Raw genomic sequence first — 21,392 nt, 5'->3', positions numbered from 1 at the left:
ACACACACACACACACACACACACGCAATCACCCAGCATCTCTCTGTCATCTGGCATTCCCCACATAGTCCCGTTGAATTAATGTATAACCTTCCTCCATTAAACAGCTTAGCTTTGTGTGCCTAGAACCGTTCTGACTGCCATGATTCAGGAAAGCACACCCCTCGATTACAAGTGCAACACAATCAATAGAGCCTGCTTTCGCTAGCAGCGGCCCTACAGCACGCTTCTATATTTCACTGTGAAGATCGGGCTGAAATTTCTGCAAAATGAGCTCACGCAGCAACTCCCCTGCCATCTACAGTCGAAGAGTGTAGATCATGACGAGCGTGTAACAGGTGAGCACACGAGTTTGGTTAAATCACAGAGTGGTAGCCCAATGAAAATGTACAAAATGACATATTATAGTCTTATAAATGAAATATTACGAGTGCCTTGAAAACTAAATGATATGATCTTACTCAAAATATTGATTTAGTGTCATTGATGAAAGACGGTAATCTGTATTGATTGTTCCACCACCCCTACTGGACAGCAGCGTTGGCCCAACATTTTGTTTCCAACACACAACGGTCACGAGACCTTTCCTTGTGTTATTCAACATGGTCTCATGAAGTGGTTTAAAAAATGTATCCTGATTTAAATGGAATGGATGCACACATGTTAAGCTTGGGCAGGTGTTTGTAATGTAGTATACATACATTTTTTATGTGTTTAGGTTTATTTTGCCTCACTAGCACCACTGAACTAGGGATTACAATGTTGGTCTGTCAGGCATTAGCATGCTAATGTTAGCTTGCTGCGGCTGTGTGGCTGCACACTCTTGTTATACTTGATCAAGATAATGTTTCCTACATTAGCATGTTAAGCTTGGGCAGGTGTTTGTGGCAGTTGCAATGTAGTATATGTATGTGTTTATGTTTAGTTTACATTTTTATTTTATTTTTGCCTCACTAGCACCATTGAACTAGGGATTACAATGTTGGTCTGTCAGGCATTAGCATGCTAATGTTAGCATATATCATGCTGCGGCTGTGTGGCTATCCACTCTCTTGTTGTACTTGATCAAGATAATGTTTCCTCTGTTAGCATGTTAAGTTTAGGCAGGTGTTTGTGGTATTTGTAATGTAGTATATGTATGTATTTGTTTATGTTTAGTTTACATTTTTATTTTATTTTTGCCTCGCTAGCACCATTGAACTAGGGATTACAATGTTGGTCTGTCAGGCATTAGCATGCTAATGTTAGCATATACACACTCTCTTGTGATACTTGATCAAGGCAATGTTTCATACATGTTTGAACATTAATATGACATCCCTTTTATTTTAGTAGCAGCTTTTTTATTGAGCTTGTCATTTGTATTCGACACTGCTAGCAAGCTTTGATGTTTTGCTATGTTTTTGTGTTTAGCTTAACCACTAGTCAGCCACGCACGTCTCTTCATTTTTTTCCATTTACAAGTGGCGCTTTGAAGGAACAGTATGTAACATTTAGGGAGATTAATTGGCAGCAATGGAATACAATATTTATAGCCATGATTTAATCGGAGTATAATTACCTGAAACTAATCGTTGTGTTTTTGTTGGCTTAAAAAAAGCCATTCACGTTTTACATTTTCTGAAGGTAGGAATGCATTTCGAATCTCGATATTAAACCACCCGGTGCTAAATGACTGGAGTATTGATAAGCACCGACGCTACTGGTGTTTTTATTAAAACACTGCAGCGCAATAAAATATTTGGAAGTAAAAAGGCAGTTCTATCAATACGGTGAACTTGTTAACTAAAGTGAAACCTAATTCAATCGGCCACACAAGCACAGCGTGTACCATTGGCCAAAAGCTTTTTTTGGTAACTGTTTTCTTCATTCTTTATGAACTTCATTTAGAAGAGTTGTTTATTTTATTAACATTTGTTTCCAGTGAGGTAATAATGACTTTATATAGTGACTACGTTATCGTTAACATAACTGTTGCTGCCCCATAAACACTATTTAGATGTATTTTAAATATACATTCTGATCCTGTTCTGTATTTATTTTTTTACTATTCTAAATATGTTTTTAAAAGCAATTATTTAGTCATGGAGGAAAGCAGAGTTTTTATAAGAGCAGCTCAGTTGAGATAACATCCTAAAGATACCTGAAGGCCAGACGGGTATTTAGTTGGTCGCAATCTGCAACCTCACCACTAGATGCCACTAAATCCAACACTGGGCTGTTAACTCCACGATATCCAGTCTAGGCTGAGCAGCAATTTACCTAATGACTAACTTCCTGCCGGTGCTCCTTTGGGTGGCATATCATGTCTGCCACTGTTAATATATGCTAATTATGATCATAAAACGGTCTATGACAAGGTTATTCAGGTGACTTTTAAAAACTATGTAAATGCTAATGGCCCTATCATCAACCAAAATTCAAGGTTAAACTGTTGCACAAAACCTTGTCACGAACAAAATACACGAAATAACTATAATTTGTGGCAGCAGCACGCAAAGTTACAAAGGAGACATAACAATATTAAGTATGCAAAATAAATAATAAAGAAAGTGCAAAAATGCAAAGTATATACAGTGTATATGAAGTGTATATAAAGTATGTACAGTGATTATCTCAATGACAAAAGCAGCGCTAGGGTTATTGATGTTGATGTTGATTCAATTGACAGAGGATCTGGCCAGAGGTGATTTATTATAAAGTCTTATAGTTGGCAGGAATGTTCTCCTGTATCGGTCCTTGTGACATTGTCCTTGTATTATATCTGATTGGAACTATGAATAGCTAAACATGTCCTGAACTATGGAAGTCTATGGAATAAATACAACCCATTTGTCACATGGTTAACAAGGCAATACAGATGAAAAATAAAAATACAAGCGATTCCCTGAGTCGAGGCCCTCCAGACATGACGTTACAGTTCTAACCTGTGCTGAGGTAAGACAAGAAAAGAGAGCTGGAAACCTTAGTGGTGCACAGAATGTTCTCAAACCCGGAGTAGCATTTATAGTCAACCCCCCCAAGGGCGTTTTCTGCATACTTTACACTAATATTATATGAAGATGTTTCGTTGGTCGTACATGTCTGAGTCAAACATATCTTTATTGTATACTGAAACTACAGAAAGACACGTGGGAATAGTGGGCCAACAATGGTCCCTTTTTTCTACTGCAGTGAACATGCACTGTCTGCCAACCCTCGTCTCCTTCACACACACGCACACACAGACGCACACACACAGATGCACGCACGCACACACACACAGCTGCAGTCAGAGGGCAGAGCAGTCTTTTCATGCATGGCTCACTATGCTTATGTAAGAGCAGTACTTAAACCTGGTTACATCACATAACAGGCGGCACTGTGTCAGTGGGTCACTGTGCCGCACAACCACTGAACTACACACACACACTCCATGTTGGGTCCTTCACTGGACACGTGTGTATGAGGCACGCTTTGCAGGGTCATTCAAGCATGCGTGTGTTTGTGTGTGCGTGTGTTGGTTATGCCAGCTGATGAATGATGCAATACGCTTCAGTAATGGCCAAAATAACGTAGAAAAAAATGACTATTATGTTGCTCGGTTTACTTTCGAAGACAGCTTTAATTATGTAAAATGTGCCGTTGTTGCCAGTAGGGGGTTCCCTCTGTTTCCAAATTAGACTCACGCGTATCCTCCTCTCACCCTTCACCTCCTGCTCCTGCTCCTCATCCTCCCTCCCCAGCTCTGCCTTTCTGCCAGAGGAACAGCCCGTCACTGTCTTTTTTTCTATTTAGCACACACACACACACACACACACACACACACACACACAGGACCAACCCCTCCCACTGGTCTATAGTTCCATGAAAAACACAGAGGGAGAGAGAGACGCAGACAGAAGAGAGGGAGGGAGAGAGAGAGAGAGAGAGAGAGGGAGGGAGGAGCATATCTGCGCTGAAGCCGAGCCCCTCTGTGCTCCAGCACCCAGAGTGGAGCAGACGGCAACAGCCACACAAACACACTCCACACACACCGCCGCCGCCACCGCCGCCACCGCCACCACACAGACTGTGACGGCTGCCAAGGCGCAGTGGGAAGCGAGCCGTCAGGGGGAGAGCTTGAGAAGAAAGAGAGGGAATCGCAGAGAGAGAAGAAAAGAGTTGGAGGAGGCACCTTGAGGATCAGAGGGGATTTTCCTCCTGTGCGAGCGCTTCTGGACAGGACTATCTGCTGCTCCTTCCTCCTGAGCGAGAGGAGTTCTTACCCAGGCTTTTTCTTTTTGCGCTCATCCTTCCAGCGATATCTACCCATCTATCCCCGGAGCTTAACCAAACAGGGAGGGAGTGAGAGAGTGAGAATAAAGGCAGTCACAGCTTCAGCTTCAAGACTACCCTCTCTCCTCCTCCTCTTCTTCTTCCTCCTCCTCCTCCTCTTCCTCCTCCTCCTCCTCCTCCTCCTCCATCCATGTGTGAGTTCATCGCTGATTTCACTGTCTTCTGAGGATAGAGCAGAGGACAGCGCGTGTTCTCCAGGATACAGCCGAGCTCCCGGTGGGATCAGGGTCTCGTCTGGTGTGTGTGAGCGAGAGCGAGAGAGAGAGAGAGAGACAGGGGAACTGATACACAGGAAGGAGGGAAGAGACGGAGAGAGAGAGACAAGAGTGAGAGACGCCGGAGAGCAAACTGAGGGGCATGTTCAGGGCAGCGGAGAAGAAGAGTCAGTCTGATTTTTAGAGTGGAGAGTGCAAGGGACCGGCAACCGGATCCCTCCTCCTCCTCCTCCTCCTCCTCCTCCTCCTCCTCCTCCTCCTCCTCCTCCTTTTATTCTTCCCTCTCTCTGTCCTGCTCTTCAATTCCCCCTATTGTTTCCGGTGTTACCTCCCGCTAACCTTTTTAATATCTTCCTTTCCTCCCCTCCTTCTCCCCAAACCCTTTTTTTTTTTTTGCTGCCACTCCGGATTCTCCCTGTCTCTCTTACTGGACCTGTCTCTCTTCCTGGACCTGTCTCTCTTCCTGGACCTGTCTCTCTTCCTGGACCTGTCTCTCTCCGTGAGGTTCCCTGTGAGCTCCCAGACAAGTAGACTTGACTTAAATCCCAAGTGCTATCTGTACTCATATCCTTCCCTTCCTCTGCGTTTATCCCACACACACTCTAACACACACACACACACACACCCCTCAGTAAGAGGACAGCGTTCTCTCTCTTGGAAGCAGCCGTCTGAAGGATCCAGGCCGGCCCCTCGGAGTTGAACGTACCTCACCTGCGAGCTTCTATCTCCAGCCTCCAGGACCTCCGATTGGATTCCAGCTACATGGGAAAACGTTTGGATCAGCAGCAAATGTACCCCCACTACACCTACTACTACCCCCACTATCTCCAGACCAAGGTAGGATGGTCAGCCAATAGGTTGACCTATTTTACCACACTGTAAACTCAGAGAGAGCTTCTCATCCCGTCATCGTGCAACCCTCCTTCTGATTAACTCTCTATCTTCTCCATCTGCTGCCTCTTTAAATCTCCTTCATAATCAGAACCATCAAGGCAAAATTCCATTTTCTGACAGTCCCAAGTGTGTGATTTATTAGTAAATCTTAATTCGATTATGTCGCGTTCCTTAATCGAGGCCTTCCTTCCTTAATCCTTAACCGAGACCCCAAAGGGGATCTGTCAAAAAACCCAAATGTGTTTGAAAAAGCTGCAAGATAGAGGCTGAAATGGCCTCGCACGACAGCTTGCCAAATGACACCATGTCCCCTCTCCCCCATCTGTCTCTGAGGGGAGATATTGGTGTCACTCATCCTCCCATCCACACCGAGCGCTTGACCCCGTCCTCCCCTCGCCGACCCCCCACCAGCTCCAAGTTCAAGTTCGGGGCACGAGGCCCACCCTTCCCCCAGCCCATGTTGTCTCTCTCCTACTTTGTCCGTCACTCCATCCCCCTCTTCTACCCCTCCCTTCCCCCGGCCACCCCCAGGCGATCTACTCACCCATGATACCACGCTGTAGCCGTGATGGATGGAAACCGGATACACTTATCCGTTTATCAAGAGTGCAGAAAACAGAGCTCTGTTTTCTGCACTCTTTGTTCTTTCGCTATATTCATACTTTATTTCCCATACACAGATGCATACATGCACTCTCCGAGTCTTCCACCACCAAGAACAAGGAGAATGGATTGCCACGGCCTGATCGATGGCTCCCGCATCGTATCGCCATTCTCCTTTGTCTGCTGTGATTCATTTCTTTTTTTCTTTTTGGTGTGATAGTAAGTGTGAGGAGTTGGCAGGTGTGCTGCAATATTTAGTAAATGTCTGCATGTCAGTAGGCAAGAGAGATGGAGGGAGATGCAAAGATAAAAGTGGAGGAGTGGGATGCTGTGAGAGGAGAGAAATCATGATGTTGGGTGGACACAGTGTGGGAAGAACATGTAAAGAAAATGATTGCTTTACTGCAACACCAAAAAAAAGGTTGCATTTGCAGGAAGATTCTTTGAACCAATGAAGACATGGGCAGCATGGTCTTGATCGAGTTTCTGTCCCTTGATTATGATCCAAAACCCAACCATCACAAGAGTGTGTTTGGCTGCTTTTCATTCTCTCATTTAAAATAGTTCCACATTGAAGATGTTGGAATGTGGATCATTTTAGTTCACGACAATTACAGATGAAAGCTGCCGGAGACGGAGCGGATTGAGATCCAATAAACAAGGAATTTAAAATGTAGGGTGATGATACTGATCGACTAAACAGATCAGCTCTGGACATTTCTAATTAGGGATAGACAGGTTGTATAAAAGTGCACGCTGACTCAAATGTAGTACTGATCTCGGAGCTGCACGCGCTCACATCTGGGCCCTGTCTGATGTTTTTAAGAATGCGCTCAAGATTGAGCAATCAGAAGCTGGAAACTCGTCGTGAGCGCACATCTGTGGCTCGGTTGTTACCGGCGACATCTCCAATGACGAGTAATCTGGACGAGTAAATGCTACCGGATACAATAAAATGTGTTGTTTGTATATTTTCTGTTCATGAAAACAAACTCCAAGCATCTCGATGCTAATGGTTTCTTGGTAAAAGTCTTCTTTTGTGTCATTTTTGTTTTCATCCCTGAACAGAATTAAAATGACAAAACACAATTCATCTCCCTGATGTATTTCTTTTGGGTATTTTTCTTCTTTTAAAACTTTGACAGCCAGCATCTTCATGATTTATCTTGCGGCTGCATTAATACTGCTTATTTACACATGCAAATAACGGTCGTGATTGCATCTGGTTCTTAATGAACTGAAAAGGAAATATGATTAAATGTTCTAGACGACGACAAAGAAGCATTTCTAATCAGTCGGTGAATCGAGGAGCGTCTCATCGCCGCGTGATTTGCAGGTTTATTGCAGGAGATAGTGCGCCACATGTACACATACCTTAGATTAACTTCACCATTTGATGCGCGTCTGTCACGCCGTTTTATGCGTGCAGATGTCACCGTGTCACACTGCTGTTCTTTGATTTATCTGATTTATCTAGCAGTTCAAGGTCACCTAATTTCTCTGAAGTATCTGCAACAGGCATCTGGCCCAGACCGGCACTTGATTCCTTGCACTCCATCCATCCCTGCCTCCCTTCAGCCCTCCCTCCGTCCCTCTGCTGTCAAGGTCAAATCAAATTGGATCCTACCCTCCCCAGTGTTTCCTGTCGACGGTGCCCGTGTGTGTGTGTGTGTGTGTGTGTGTGTGTGTGCGTGTGTGTGGGTTCGCATATCTATCCATATATGAATAAAACCAGCATCTGTATGTCAGCTTTGTTTCCGTGACTGTACATGAGGCTGTAACTTTGTCCGTCAATGCGTGCGTGAGCGAGGACGGAATATATTTGCTCACGTGTGTGTGTGTGTGTGTGCAAGTCTGTGTGTGTGTGTCCTGTGTTAATGGGAGTGTGTGTCTGTGTGTGTGTGTGTGTGGCCTCTGAACAGTGACTCCTTCTGACCCTCCTCGCTGCAGCTTGCTGTCATTAAAGCTCTCGGTCCCAAAGGAGCAGTTCTGTGTGCGTGTGTGTGTGTGTGCGTGTGTGTGTGCGTGTGTGTGTGTGTGTGTGTGTGTGTGTTTGAGAGGCCCCATAGAATAGTTCAGTTATACATCTATATGGACCTTGACAACAAGCCAGTGTTTGATCTGCCTGAGCTGCTCTCTGACTTCAAATATGTGAAGTGTGTGTGTGTGTGTGTGTGTAAATGTTTTGTGAGTATGAATGTAGGTGTGCAGGTGGTTTTCAGACTCTTTTGTGTACAATGGACAAGAGCAGACAAAGACCTGCTGGTTGTATTTATTGTGTGGCCTCTTTTCTTCCTCTCTCTCTCTTTCTTGCTCACTGATCTGATTGGAGATGTAAATGGCCTCTTATTAATCTTTATTCCAGAGAGTGGAGGCTCTCCTTCGGTGGAAATCAATCATTCGTGTCCGTGTGTGCATGTGTGTGCGCTGCCTTCCTTCCTTCCCTCACAATAGCAATCTTTAGACACAAGACACGCCTGCTCAAAAAAACACCGCACACGTGCACCGCCTTCTTCACACAAAGGCGGTTATGAAATGACGAGCTTAAACTAGCAAGTGAGCCGGGTGACAAAGTGTGCGTAAAGTTGCGCCTATTCAACGCAGAGCTCTGCCTCCATAATGGGTCCTAGGTACAGTTATGATCTGCTGGACACGTTCAGGGTTGTCTCGCCTCCGTCGGCGTATTGTTGATCTGAGGCGCTGTTTGCTTATCTACTGAAGGCGTTTCTCTTCCCCTTTCCAGGAAATCCAGTCCGTGAGAACCCCTAATTGGACCAAACTGAAAGAGCAACAACAAATTATAGTAGCTTGCGATTGTTTGCTGTGACGCGTTGAGCGTTTCCCTGCGGTCGGGGTGGAATGTGTCTTAACTGGAAGCTACGCAGCAATCATTAACCATCATGTGGAAAAGTGGCGTTGACTTTTTAGTGATGTTGTGTCTCTCTCTATTTGCTTTTATGAACTTTCATTTGCAAATGCAACTTGATCTTATGGGAAGGCGTGTATATACAGTATAGCACGCTGACATTTTGCATGTCATGTGTACATATTTTAAGTTTTTCGGGTCTAATTTAACCTCTCCACTTGCCACATATGGATACATGCTACATAGCTGCTATTAGCTTTAAGCAAAAGGTCAGGGTTTTGGTTAAAATAAGTACATAAACTAAGTTGTGTAGTTAACTCAAGTAGTCTTCGGTTGACTTTTCACACGGGACACCAAAACATTTATGATGGGTGTGTCTTCTGAGAAGAGGGCGGAGTTAAGTCAAGGGGGCGTAACCCACCTGTCCATCCTCAACGTGGACTTTCTCGCTTTTTTATCAGAATCAGAAAACGTTTATTAGCCAGGAATGTTTACACAAACAAGGATTATTTCTAGGCAGAAGGTGCATACATTAGATTACCGCACAAGACTTCTGGAGCATAATGCTCGGAGAGTCTAATATTACCATAACTGCCATGACTTAAGAAGTTGCAGCGTTATTAACACCAGGCTTTTATTCACTATGTATAGATGATAGTAGCGCTATTCATGTTTTAAATCTTTCCAGCCTCTGATGATGATGATGATGATGAGTGACTGAGGATGTGAGTCTTTGATGATAATCATTGAGAGTAAGATAAGAGAGAAGCAGAAAGACAAAGTTGCATTATCAGCCAGCCGATCATTATTTCGCTGCAGAACTGAGTGCTAATATGCTCAGTGGCACACGAGGAGCTTTAATTAGGGTAATGAGAAGCGGCGTTCAACTGATATCAAAGTAATGGCACACGCCCGGACACGCCCGGACGTCTAAGTAGAATATTCCACCCTTCAAAAATGAGATTTTCACATTCAATTACTCTCTATTACAGTACGCGCTCCATAAACGCGCTCAGCTTTTTTTTGGGAGCTGAGCTGTGATGAGTAAACGTCATGGAGATGAGGAGGGAGTCAAGGACACACACATGGAGATTTACACAAGTCATTCACTTTTACACTGAGCTCCTTCCTTCCTTCCTTCTCTCCTTCCCTCCTTGTTTCCTTCCAAGCTTCTGTTCCTCGTCTTGTCAAACACCGAAGTACTTTGCAGTCGCAGAAACGCCGACCATATATTATGCAACACACACACACACACACACATAGAGAAAGGGAGTAGTGTGTGTGCAGAGTAAACACGAGGGTATAGGTTTTATAGCCCCGCATGCATTCTGCTCATGCCCTGCTTCTCCTCACACATCTGCCCGCCTGCATCAGTTGTAGTTTTACAAGCGGCGATATTACCGTGTGCTTGTTGTTTAGGACCGAGCTCTTCTGTTTGGGTCTTGATAGCATCACATGCCAATGGAGAGAATGGAGAAAAGCCTTATGCTGCCTTCTTCTAATGCCCTACTACCCAAGCCTCTTGCTCACTCCTTTTCCTGCCTGTCTCCCACTGTGTTCTGGGCTCTCTCTCTCTCTCTCTCTCTTTCTCTCCCCTACCATCTGTTCAGTTTGCCAGGCCTGGGTAGCTTTTACTGCTTAAAAAGGGACTCTCCTCACCACCCATATATGTCCATTTATTATTCTCCGTGGGCCGTTCTATTCTCGTCCCAGTACAAGTAGCGGACGCTGACCCGTGCCTCGCTTTGTTCCTATTTAAGCGGGTCAGGAGCATGCACGGAGAGGTGAGAGAGTCAGTTTTGGAATAGAAAATATGTGAAGGAGGCAGAGAGAAAGGTGGATGCAGGAGGAAGAAAAGGGGACGTGAAGGAGAGTATGAGAGGCATCGGAAACGGAACAGATGGTAGCGGCAAAAAGGAATTTAAAATAAGAGATAAAGATCCAAGGGGAAATAAAGAGAGATGCAGTGCAGGAGACAGACGTTGGAGGCTGGGTCAGGGAATAATGGTGCTGCTGCATTTTTAATAGTTTGCCACTTTGTAGCGACCCACGTCTAATGGATTCGCTGCCTCTTAAAAGCTCCTGTCAGGGCCGTCTACCTCAAACCAGCGGCGGCGCCATGCAGGGCTTTTTGGGGGAGCAGAATACGACATTGAGGCCCAACCACCACCCCGACCTGGCAACCATTGCTGCAACCTTGCAACTCCAGACCCCTGTCGACCCATTTGAAGATTTTAATAACTGCCTTTGCAGGCTTGCAACTCTCTTGCAGTGCAATCATTACTGCACGATATTTACTGACATTAACACTGTGCAGACAAACATGCAACATTCTGCACACAGTGGAATTCCCCATCTGATGAAGACGGATACCTTCCTTAAGAAAGGTCTAGATGTCATTTTAATGGAAAGTTATGTCAGTATTTAATGCATGTATAACTATACTTTGCTTCTCTTTGTTTTTGAAAGGTGCCATATGAATAAAGTTATTATTATAGGCCCGTAAGACGCCCCTGCCTCCAACAGGAGGCTCAGGGCTCCAACAGTCCCTCACACTTCCCGATCATGTCTAAAGGTCTAATGTTGTCCGGCAGCAAACATAATTCCAGTTAGCGTGCAGATGCTTTTTTTGGCAAATCATGTTTCGAGCAAAAAATGACCTCACAGGAAGCAGCGACTGAAATACCGAGGGCTTAAATAAAAACATCACTCAGGGCTGATTTCACAACTCTTTGAGACGGACACTTCTGGTGCTCCGGCTTTCAGAGCTAAGTGCCCGACAAAGACTTTATCTCTGGATGAAAAGGGAGAGACAAAGAGCACAACCTCCAGCTGCTTGCTATTCTAAGTGTGTGTGTGTGTGTGTGTGTAGAGGGTATGGACCGTGAAGCTGATCTACTTTCTGGAGATCGACAAATATTCTGTCTAGGTTTCACAAATGCCTTTATCTCTGCATTGCATGTTCAGACTCCTCACATCCATTCATCGTAGGAGCTGAGTTTATTATTATGAGCATTAATATAGCACCAAACGCCGCCTATCTTTAAGGAGCTTTAATCAGCTGAGTGTGGGAACCTTTTCTTACACCAAACCAGTTGACCCGCGTTTGACCCTGATGTGAATTTATTATCTCCCTCCTCAAATTACACATACAGTGCATTGATCCAGTATAACCAGGACGCTTGTTTTGTTTCTTGATGAATAAGATTCTATTTATTTTAATGAAAGCCGGCTATATTATAGAACGCACATCTCGCTCAGACGCAACAACAACATTAGTCATCTGTAATGAATTTTGCATTTAATTAGCCCGCTCTCAGTTGTCTGGGGTAAAAATATGTTGGAAGGCAAATGAATATCGTTAAAGCTGATGTCTTCAATTGTTTGCATGTAAACAAGAAATATGATGTCGTCTTCACAGACTGAATATTAGTATACAATTGAAAATATTCATCTCTCAGTCATTATTTGCATGCAAACTGTCATATAAAATGCCATTATCACCACATTTCCTATTATCATTGTGTGTGAGGTGTGTGTGGGGTGTGTGTGTGTGTGTGGGCGAGCGATCCCTCCTCCAGGGACCAGAGAGATAATTGAAAGAATGGCCTGAGGGATTTCCCCCCATATGTTGTTCCTTATCCTACTCAGCTGTTGCTTCCTTCTATCTCTCCCCTTCTCTCTTTTCCAATCTCACTCCTCACCCCTCTCTTTTTATCTTCCACTGTTTCTATTTCGGTCCCAGAGCTCTGCCGGCCAGACACGCTAAAGGAGAGTCCCACCGCCGAATACTTTTTACACAGTCAGTGTGAATTGATCTTAAAAAGAAACACACGTTCCAGCCACATTGTCATTTGCCCTTTCTCTCTTCTGGCTACTTCAGTGTCTTCACGTCTCACAGAATGACTTTTAACAAGTGGACCTTTTGAATCCATCCACGTGTGGAGAGCGGGGAGGAAGATGAGTAGTGAAGAAAATGTGAAAAAGACCCTGATTATCTTTCACCACGTATGGGAGAACGTCTCCTCTTTGGGGACTTGATGGCATGAGCCTGGACATGTTTTATACTCCTCTGGCAGTTGGTTTACCACACCTGGAATACATGCAGGTGTACCAACAGCAATATAAATACATATACATTTCATTTCACACACATTATCTGTTTGCATTATCTATTCCCCCCCCCAAAAAAATCACATTGCATGAGCTCAATTGCTGTGAATTACAAAATATATGCTGTGCTACTGACATTACCTCTATAGAAAGGACACTTTGGCAGAGCTCCACAAAGATAAATCAGATATTAAAATGATAAAAATAAATGCATATGGACGAGAAACACGTGATTATCGAGCTTCATTTATAGCGAGCCAAGCCAAGCCAAGCCGGCATTATGAGTGAAAAAAAAGGCAACACTTCCTTCTCCTTTTCAGGACCACGGATCCCGCGAAGCCGTTTCCTCTCCAAGCGTTCGGCTCACTTCGATCACAGCTCCGTATTTATTAATGAAAGGAGACGGACCTCCACAGCGCTGCTCGTATCAGAAAGTAAACACATGTGTGGTGTTGGGGAGTTGCGGATGTAATCTGACGCTGAACTCCGGTTAACCCCTTGTGTTAGCTGTAGATTTAGGCTCATCGTCACATCCCCGTATTTCACATAACCTCGAGGCAAACACTGACGGTAAAGCCCACGATGATGTCCTGCTATGTGCAGGGATTTCTCTCCAAAGTCTTCTCTGGGCCAAATAATGGCGGGACACTGGGATTGTAATGTGCACCAGTGCATGGGCATCTGTTTGACTGCTTATGTCCGTTGTTTGCTGAAGACAGCCAGGAAGCTGCCCCCGCCGAGCCCCATTACAGCTGTCAACAAAGTGCAAAACCTGTAACCCGAAGGATAAAATGTGCAGCACGTGTCATAAATAATGAACGAGGCCTCCGTCCGCCAAGTTTTCAGAGAGGCATCCAAGCAATGAGCAGCGAGTCCAGAACACACTACCACCGCTCAATCATTTCCATTTGTTTTGCTACACTGTTGCTACACGCTCTCATCGATATGAAAGAATAACAAGAAAAATCAGAGCGACATCTGGAAAGAATTATACATTCCTCAGATATATAATCATGAAAAGCCCAGGTAAATATTCCAGCCTAGCACGGACAAATGTCTCCTCCTCAACACTGAAGGTTCTCACCTTACTGGCTGCTAAACAATGGTAGCGTTTAAATCCCCGTCACTTTACCGAGCACACAGGACACAAACTCTGGAGCTCAGCCTCTGTACTTATCCCTTTTTCCGCCAGAGAGGAATATATAAAGAAACGCAGTTAGACTCCACACAACTGCCCTCACCGACAGTTTAGCCTGGTTACAGACGCACTCTTGTCCCTGAGCCAGAGGTGGCTGGCAAGGCCAAACCTCTCCTTTTCCCTGCTAATGAAATCCTGAATAAAACTCTCCCTACTCAGCTTGATCCTCCAAAATACACACACACACACGCACACACACACGCACAATTGCACAAGTACAAACACAAAAAACACCCACTCTCCAGGGTTCTGGTGCACACACACACACACACACACACACACACACACACACACACACACACACACACACACACACTCACAGAACCCCTGCAGTCCCAGCCAGGGATTATCCTAGGAAAACACTCCTTTTGTTGGGCCCCAGTCAAATTACTTTTCAGAGCTCTCATGCTTTTATCAGAGCTGTCTACGTAACTGTGTGTATGTGCGTGTGTGTGTGTGTGTGTGTGTGTGCGTGTGTGTGCGCGCGTGGGTATGCATGCTAAGGCAGTCCAAACATAGGCTGTTGCTGATTGCAGGGAGCACGTCCAGAGCGAATGGTCACTAATGACTAAGTAAGCTGTTTATATTGCCCTCAGTATGTGCATATATATGAGTGTGTGTGTGTGTGTGTGTGTGTGTGTGAGAGAGAGAGAGAGATTGCGTGTGTGCGTCTACTCACATGCCAGTGATTTTCTAAAGATAGTACATCACCAAATCGCCATGTTGTGTTGCCTTTGGCAGGCCGCTCCGTTGTTTGTGACATTTCAACCTGACGGTCATGAGTGAAGACACCGATGCTCATACACGCGCTTCGAGTTGCACTTCCTGTCGGCCTGCTGCTCCCGGGGCTCCAGGAAATATTTGGGAAGCGCCGCACGACCGCTTTGACGAGCAACAGCCGCTAAATACTGTGCTTTCTTTCCACCGTGAAACTGATATTATCCCAACCGTAAGCAGGTAGTTGTACTTGTTGTGTTCCCTCTCTCTCTCAGAACAGTGGTGTGTCTGAAGAGTGGCCGTTTGTTCTTTTGCTAGCATGGCGTCCGGGGAGACCTCTGTGACGGCTGCCAGTGTACAGTCCTACGTTTGTTCCCGTGGATAATTACTTTGGGCCTGGGCAGCGGCCAGCTCCGTTTGGACTGGGCACAGATCGTATAAAAGCCGCATTCGGCTTCTATTCATTCACACCACCGCTCTTCTCCCCCGAGACCACCTCGTCTCTTTTTCAAAGTTGTGCGAGAGTTTGTTGTTGTGCAGCTTGTGTGTGAGCGCTTGAGCCCGAGACGCAGAGAGAGAGTGCCAACGTGAGAGATAAACAGAGACTAACAACGAAAGAGAAGTGAAGCGTGCGCATGTGTACGTGTGTGCCGAGGGTGCAAACTAGCTTTGTAGCTCTCAGTGAAGTGTTGATTTAAGTGGAAGTGGAGGGAGGAGATGGGATAAAAGGCCTGACTAGATTAGGCTGGCACACACTACTGAGGCGTGCTGTACTGCCTGGCCTTTCAGCGCACTCTGCACTGAGCGCGTGTGTGTGTGTGTGTGTGTGTGTGTGTGTGAGAGACTAGTACTTGTGTGACAACGTTCAGGACGCTCAAATTGGGATTTGTGTGCTTGCTACTGATGGATGATACTGGTGCAGCTGTACCCCCTAAAAAAATGTAATACACAGCACTTTGCCATCAGGGTCTAATTTAATCTAGAATATATGCAATTCAGTTTATGAATTTACACTTTTATTCTATTTAATATTGATAAAATTACTGTTTTTAAAGGATTTTTGAATTCTGCAGGTTCTTTAGAGGGATTACAGACTTTGCAGCTGTTTTTCTTCTCCATCCTTTACTTATAATCTTGCAGTGTCTGCCAGCAGGAGGCTGAATTACTGCATATTCAAGCTTCCCCCAACCAGACGCCCCACTGTTTAAGTCAAGGTGGGTCTCCAACAATAATAGTTCACTGGCTAAGTCGTTTGCAGAACTGTCGCTCCATGTTAGTCTCTGTGTGTGTGTCGGAGACTGACAGTTGAGGGTAAAAATAACATTTCAAGTGGTTTAAAATGCTTGAGGTGTGCTGGATTGAACATGAACAGACAACAAAAGGGGTGTCACTGGTGGTGAAATGTGAAAAGTCATCCATTCTACTGCTTTTTCCAAATATTGAGCATGCATCCCAGTGCTCTTTAGCCAGCAGCAGCAGCTCCTATTATTGGCAGGGTGTTTGTGCAGTCAGGTTTAACACTTATCTGGCCTTCATTATTAACAAAACAGTGTTTAAAACACAGCTGAATGAGTAGGAGTCTCTGGGTAGGAGTCATTCTTTTTAATTTAATCTTTTTTTGCTCAAACTGCACCACCATGCTCACATTTGTGCTGAACCATTAGATGAGACAGAGACATAAGTCTGCTACATGCGGTACAGTAGCTATCTGCATATTTCATTGATTTCACGTTCCCGTATGAATAATTGAGATCCCAGGAGGCATTATCTCCTCGTGAATGTATGTTTGCATCCTTGTATGCACACGCTGAGTTGTCTTGTATACCTGCTATAGGCCTGTTTAGTATGTAGTCTGCTCATTAAGAAGATGCAATATGCACGGCCATCAATGCAGACGTGGAAATTAAGAAGCCTTTGTTTTTAGACTCTGCTGTCATTGGTGCTGTTTTTGAATGCCCTGTAATTTAGGAGGAATGACGCCTTCCGACACTATTGATGATTTAATCAGACGTCCCATCACCTTTTCCTGTTAAACTCAATCTATAATAAATCTTCATTGCTTCTTCCAGTTGTTATTTTGCTTTGACGTGAGTTGGCCTCAACAGGAACATACTTATTTCAGAGGAACCCTGAGACAAATCATTCGAATTAAAATGGGAACAAGTGACCCATCGCCCAATATCATCTAAAGTGTCTGAGTCCCATTTGTTTGAGGCAGCAGCCGTGGCCTCATCTCCAAATGCATACTGTACCATCCTTTAATACACAGATGTAAATGTTCCTCTTGGATGAGCAGCAGCAGATACATGCAGTTACATAACACACGCATAGCACCTGATATATGGACGTTGCCACTTTTACAGCTTTATTATAATCCCATTACTTTTACAGCAGTGATTTGCGAATCTGCCCTTACCGTCGAGAAAGTCGACCTTTCATTCTTTAACCGACGGCCCGTTGTTTCATACTTTTGAATGAATCAAATTCAGACGCATGCAAACATGATTTTATGTGGATTGTAAAAAACTCAGGCGGGAATGAGATGTACAACGAGCATTTGTATGTAATAAGATGATGTACACACACTCTCACACACACAGCAGCTGTCAACTGCTAGATTAGATGCAGTGGAGGCGCTGAGTACAAAAGGAGGAGCATTCGGTGCACCGCTGTGACAGAAAATACTAACTGTAGCACTCTTACCCATACCAAGCCCAGCATTATCCTCTCAGCAGAGGTCTCTCTCCGTCCTCAGTGTCTCTGGAGAGAAGAAACCAGAGGACTCAGCCAGCCAGACACACCTGCATACGAGGCGTGCAATAAGAAGAGAACATGCAGAGATTGCAGATGCAATGTTGTTTTCAGTGAGAGGGGTTTAACCCCCAGGGTCCAACACCTCTCACGATACATTTGTGTGAAAGTTGATCACATACTGATGACTGCATTTGACACTTTTAGTTTTGCAATATCTCCACAGCGCCGCAGTGGATTTTAATGCTAAGAAGACAGAGGTGAAACTGCAACCAAAGCTTGTTATTGCGATGCAGAAAATTAATCCACGGGATTATTTTTCTTCGAAAAGTCAATGTATTCCACCAACTGACATCCCCTTGTCATGGGGATACCGTGGCTGAGTACTTCACAGAGTTTGCTGAGAGGCAGTTACTTGAAAAATAAGGAAGTAGTAGAGGAACATATACAACGGGTAACCATAAAACACGAGGTGCATGTGGCTCAGCAGCACACAATGCAGGCAAGGCAAGTTTATTTGTATAGGAAGGCGATTCAAAGTGCTTCACATGAAACCATTAAACGCATCAAAGCATAATGCAGAAGAAAACAAGATTTTAAAACATTAAAAAAACAGTCAAAAAGCAAAAAATGGACGCCACACGATGACTGATCTCACCCACTTGGGCCTGAAGCTCAACGCGTATTCACAGAGCCTCAAAGAGGAGCAGGCCCAGGTGGTGCTGCTGCAGTCTGGAGGGCTGAACACCCACAGAGGATGCTCGGTCCAAAAAGTCAAAGCAGAGGAAATAATGAAGAGGATCAGACGAAGACAGAGGGAGGGGTACGGCACAGATAAGGCCGAGAGGAGAAGAAAGGCGCTTCTGGAATAAGCTCGTGTGAATAGAGTGGTTTCACTCCCTGGTACAGCAGAGGGAGAGGCGCTCCCTAATGTACACTGAAATATTTTTGCTTTCTCAAATCCATAATGTCGCTTTCCCGTCCTGGATCATATATTCTCCTCAGTGTTCACTTTAAATGCTCTCAGCAATTACTCCTCTGAAACGTACATCATCAGAGCTTCATTGCTCGGGCGCTGTACGATTCTTAATCCGTCACATTTTTATTTTATTATCGCGCCGCTTAGGCGATAATATTTTCGCGCCCACGGAAAGCTTGTTATTCACATTCTCGGTTGCAGGAGTGTAAAAAAAAATACAATTATGAAATGATACACGAGACGACGTGAGAGAGAGGTTGTTGGGGAAAAAAGCTGAAAGACGGTTGCGCAATCTGGACCGCCCCAAAAAGTCAGTCAGAGGACGGGCCGGCCAGCTGACGGACAGATTGAGTGGTAAACCCGGACAGAAGGAGACGGGCCGACAACAGAGGAGAGGCAGGACCAGACTCCTGCTTCCTCCCAAAGTACAGCCACAAGCTGTTGGTCTCAGTCTGCCAACCAAGATACACTGTGTGTGTGTGTGTGTGTGTGTGTGTGTGTGTGTGTGTGTGTGTGTGTGTGTGTGTGTGTGTGTGTACATAATTCACAAGCGTAGCCAAATCAAGATCTAGAGATTATCATGAGCAGAAGTGGAGAGAAGAGAGGAGAAGCGAGGAGAGGAGAGGAAAAGAGACGAGAGGAGACGAGATGATAGGAAAGGAGACGAGAGGAGACGAGATGAGAGGAGAGGAAAGGAGACGAGAGGAGACGAGATGAGAGGAAAGGAGACGAGAGGAGAGGAGAGGAAAAGAGACGAGATGAGACGAGAGGAGAGGAAAGGAGACGAGATGAGACGAGAGGAGAGGAAAAGAGACGAGAGGAGACGAGATGATAGGAAAGGAGACGAGAGGAGACGAGATGAGAGGAGAGGAAAGGAGACGAGAGGAGACGAGATGAGAGGAAAGGAGATGAGAGGAGAGGAAAAGAGACGAGATGAGACGAGATGAGAGGAAAGGAGACGAGATGAGAGTAGAGGAAAGGAGACGAGAGGAGACGAGATGAGAGGAGAGGAAAGGAGATGAGAGGAGACGAGTTGAGAGGAAAGGAGACGAGAGGAGAGGAAAAGAGACGAGATGAGACGAGATGAGAGAAAAGGAGACGAGATAAGAGTAGAGGAAAGGAGACGAGAGGAGACGAGATGAGAGTAGAGGAAAGGAGACGAGAGGAGACGAGATGAGAGAAAAGGAGACGAGAGGAGAGGAGAGGAAAAGAGGCGAGAGGAGACGAGATGAGAGGAAAGGAGACGAGAGGAGACGAGATGAGAGTAGAGGAAAGGAGACGAGTGGAGAGGAAAAGAGACGAGATGAGACGAGATGAGAGGAGAGGAAAGGAGACGAGATGAGAGGAAAAGAGACGAGATGATAGGAGAGGAAAAGAGGCGAGATGAGAGGAAAGGAGACGAGAGGAGACGAGATGAGAGGAGAGGAAAAGAGACGAGAGGAGACGAGATGAGAGGAGAGGAAAAGAGACGAGAGGAGACAAGATGAGAGGAGAGGAAAAGAGACGAGAGGAGACAAGATGAAAGGAAAGGAAAAGAGATGAGAGGAGACGAGATGAGAGGAGAGGAAAGGAGACGAGAAGAGAGGAGAAGCGAGGAGAGAGGAGAGGAGACAAGATGAGAGGAGAGGAAAGGAGACGAGAAGAGACGAGAAGAGACGAGAGGAGACAAGACGAGATGAAAGGAGACGAGGTGAGAGTAGAGGAAATGAGACGAGAGGAGACGAGATGAGAGGAGAGGAAAAGAGACGAGAGGAGACGAGATGAGAGGAGAGGAAAAGAGACGAGAGGAGACAAGATGAAAGGAAAGGAAAAGAGATGAGAGGAGACGAGATGAGAGGAGAGGAAAGGAGACGAGAAGAGAGGAGAAGCGAGGAGAGAGGAGAGGAGACAAGATGAGAGGAGAGGAAAGGAGACGAGAAGAGACGAAAAGAGACGAGAGGAGACAAGACGAGAGGATACGAGAAGAGACGAGAGGAGACGAGAGAGGAAGGAAGAATGGGAAGAAGAGAGAAAGAAAGGGTGCGGTGGAAATAGTTAGCAAGGATACAAACGCCATTACAGATTACAGAGGAATCAACTCGTTAGTATTCAGCCCACACTTACCTGTATGAACCAGCATTCCCATAGGCTCCCAGTGAATAACCCTCTCTCTCCTCCCTCTGTTCCTCCATCTCCAGTCAATAGCTCCTTCCCTCCCTCTTTTACTTTCAAGGAAGGGTAATCCCTCTTGTAGCTAATGTGCCGTGACATGTCATGGTACAATAGGATTTGGGGGACGCTGTGTATCCTCAGGGTGCCGGGGTCTCGCCGATAACCTGGGGGATTTTGGACCGCAACAACTCTTGGACTATCCATTTTTTATTTATTTGATTTCACGTTGGAAATCTAATTATCAAGGTGGAAAGGCAGTTCACAATAATGCAGACCGAGGTCACACTTTATCGGAAAACCACTACAACCACATGCGGTGGCACAATATTTCATATATATATATATATATATATATATATATATATATATATATATATATATATACGAAAAAGAAAAAGGGATGATTGTTTCGATCTGATTCATAGATTTAACTTGACGTGGTGTGTGTTTGAGTACAGCACTCAATAGTAACACCAAGGAAAATAGATTCTTAGTACTTTTTAAAAAAAATCAGACTTATCTGTTATCTGCAATGGCACAAATGGTATATTTTCATCTTTCTTTTTAACGGAGACGATCTGACAAAGA

General features: G+C 45.0%; 1 protein-coding gene across 1 annotated transcript in view; it reads left to right on the top strand.

The window, feature by feature from the left end:
- Positions 1-5,254: 5,254 nt before the first annotated feature.
- Positions 5,255-21,392, top strand: part of LOC306744794 (RNA-binding motif, single-stranded-interacting protein 3-like) — a 105,242-nt gene continuing 89,104 nt past the window's right edge. The window contains exon 1 of the mRNA XM_079227481.1: positions 5,255-5,369. Within this exon, the coding sequence (XP_079083607.1) occupies positions 5,295-5,369 (75 nt within the window). The 5' untranslated portion in view covers positions 5,255-5,294. The remainder of the gene's footprint in view (positions 5,370-21,392) is intronic.

This window comes from Taurulus bubalis (assembly GCF_910589615.1).
Source record: "Taurulus bubalis genome assembly, chromosome: 12".
Classification (NCBI taxonomy): domain Eukaryota; kingdom Metazoa; phylum Chordata; class Actinopteri; order Perciformes; family Cottidae; genus Taurulus; species Taurulus bubalis.
This window is presented reverse-complemented; position numbering and strand designations above follow the sequence as displayed.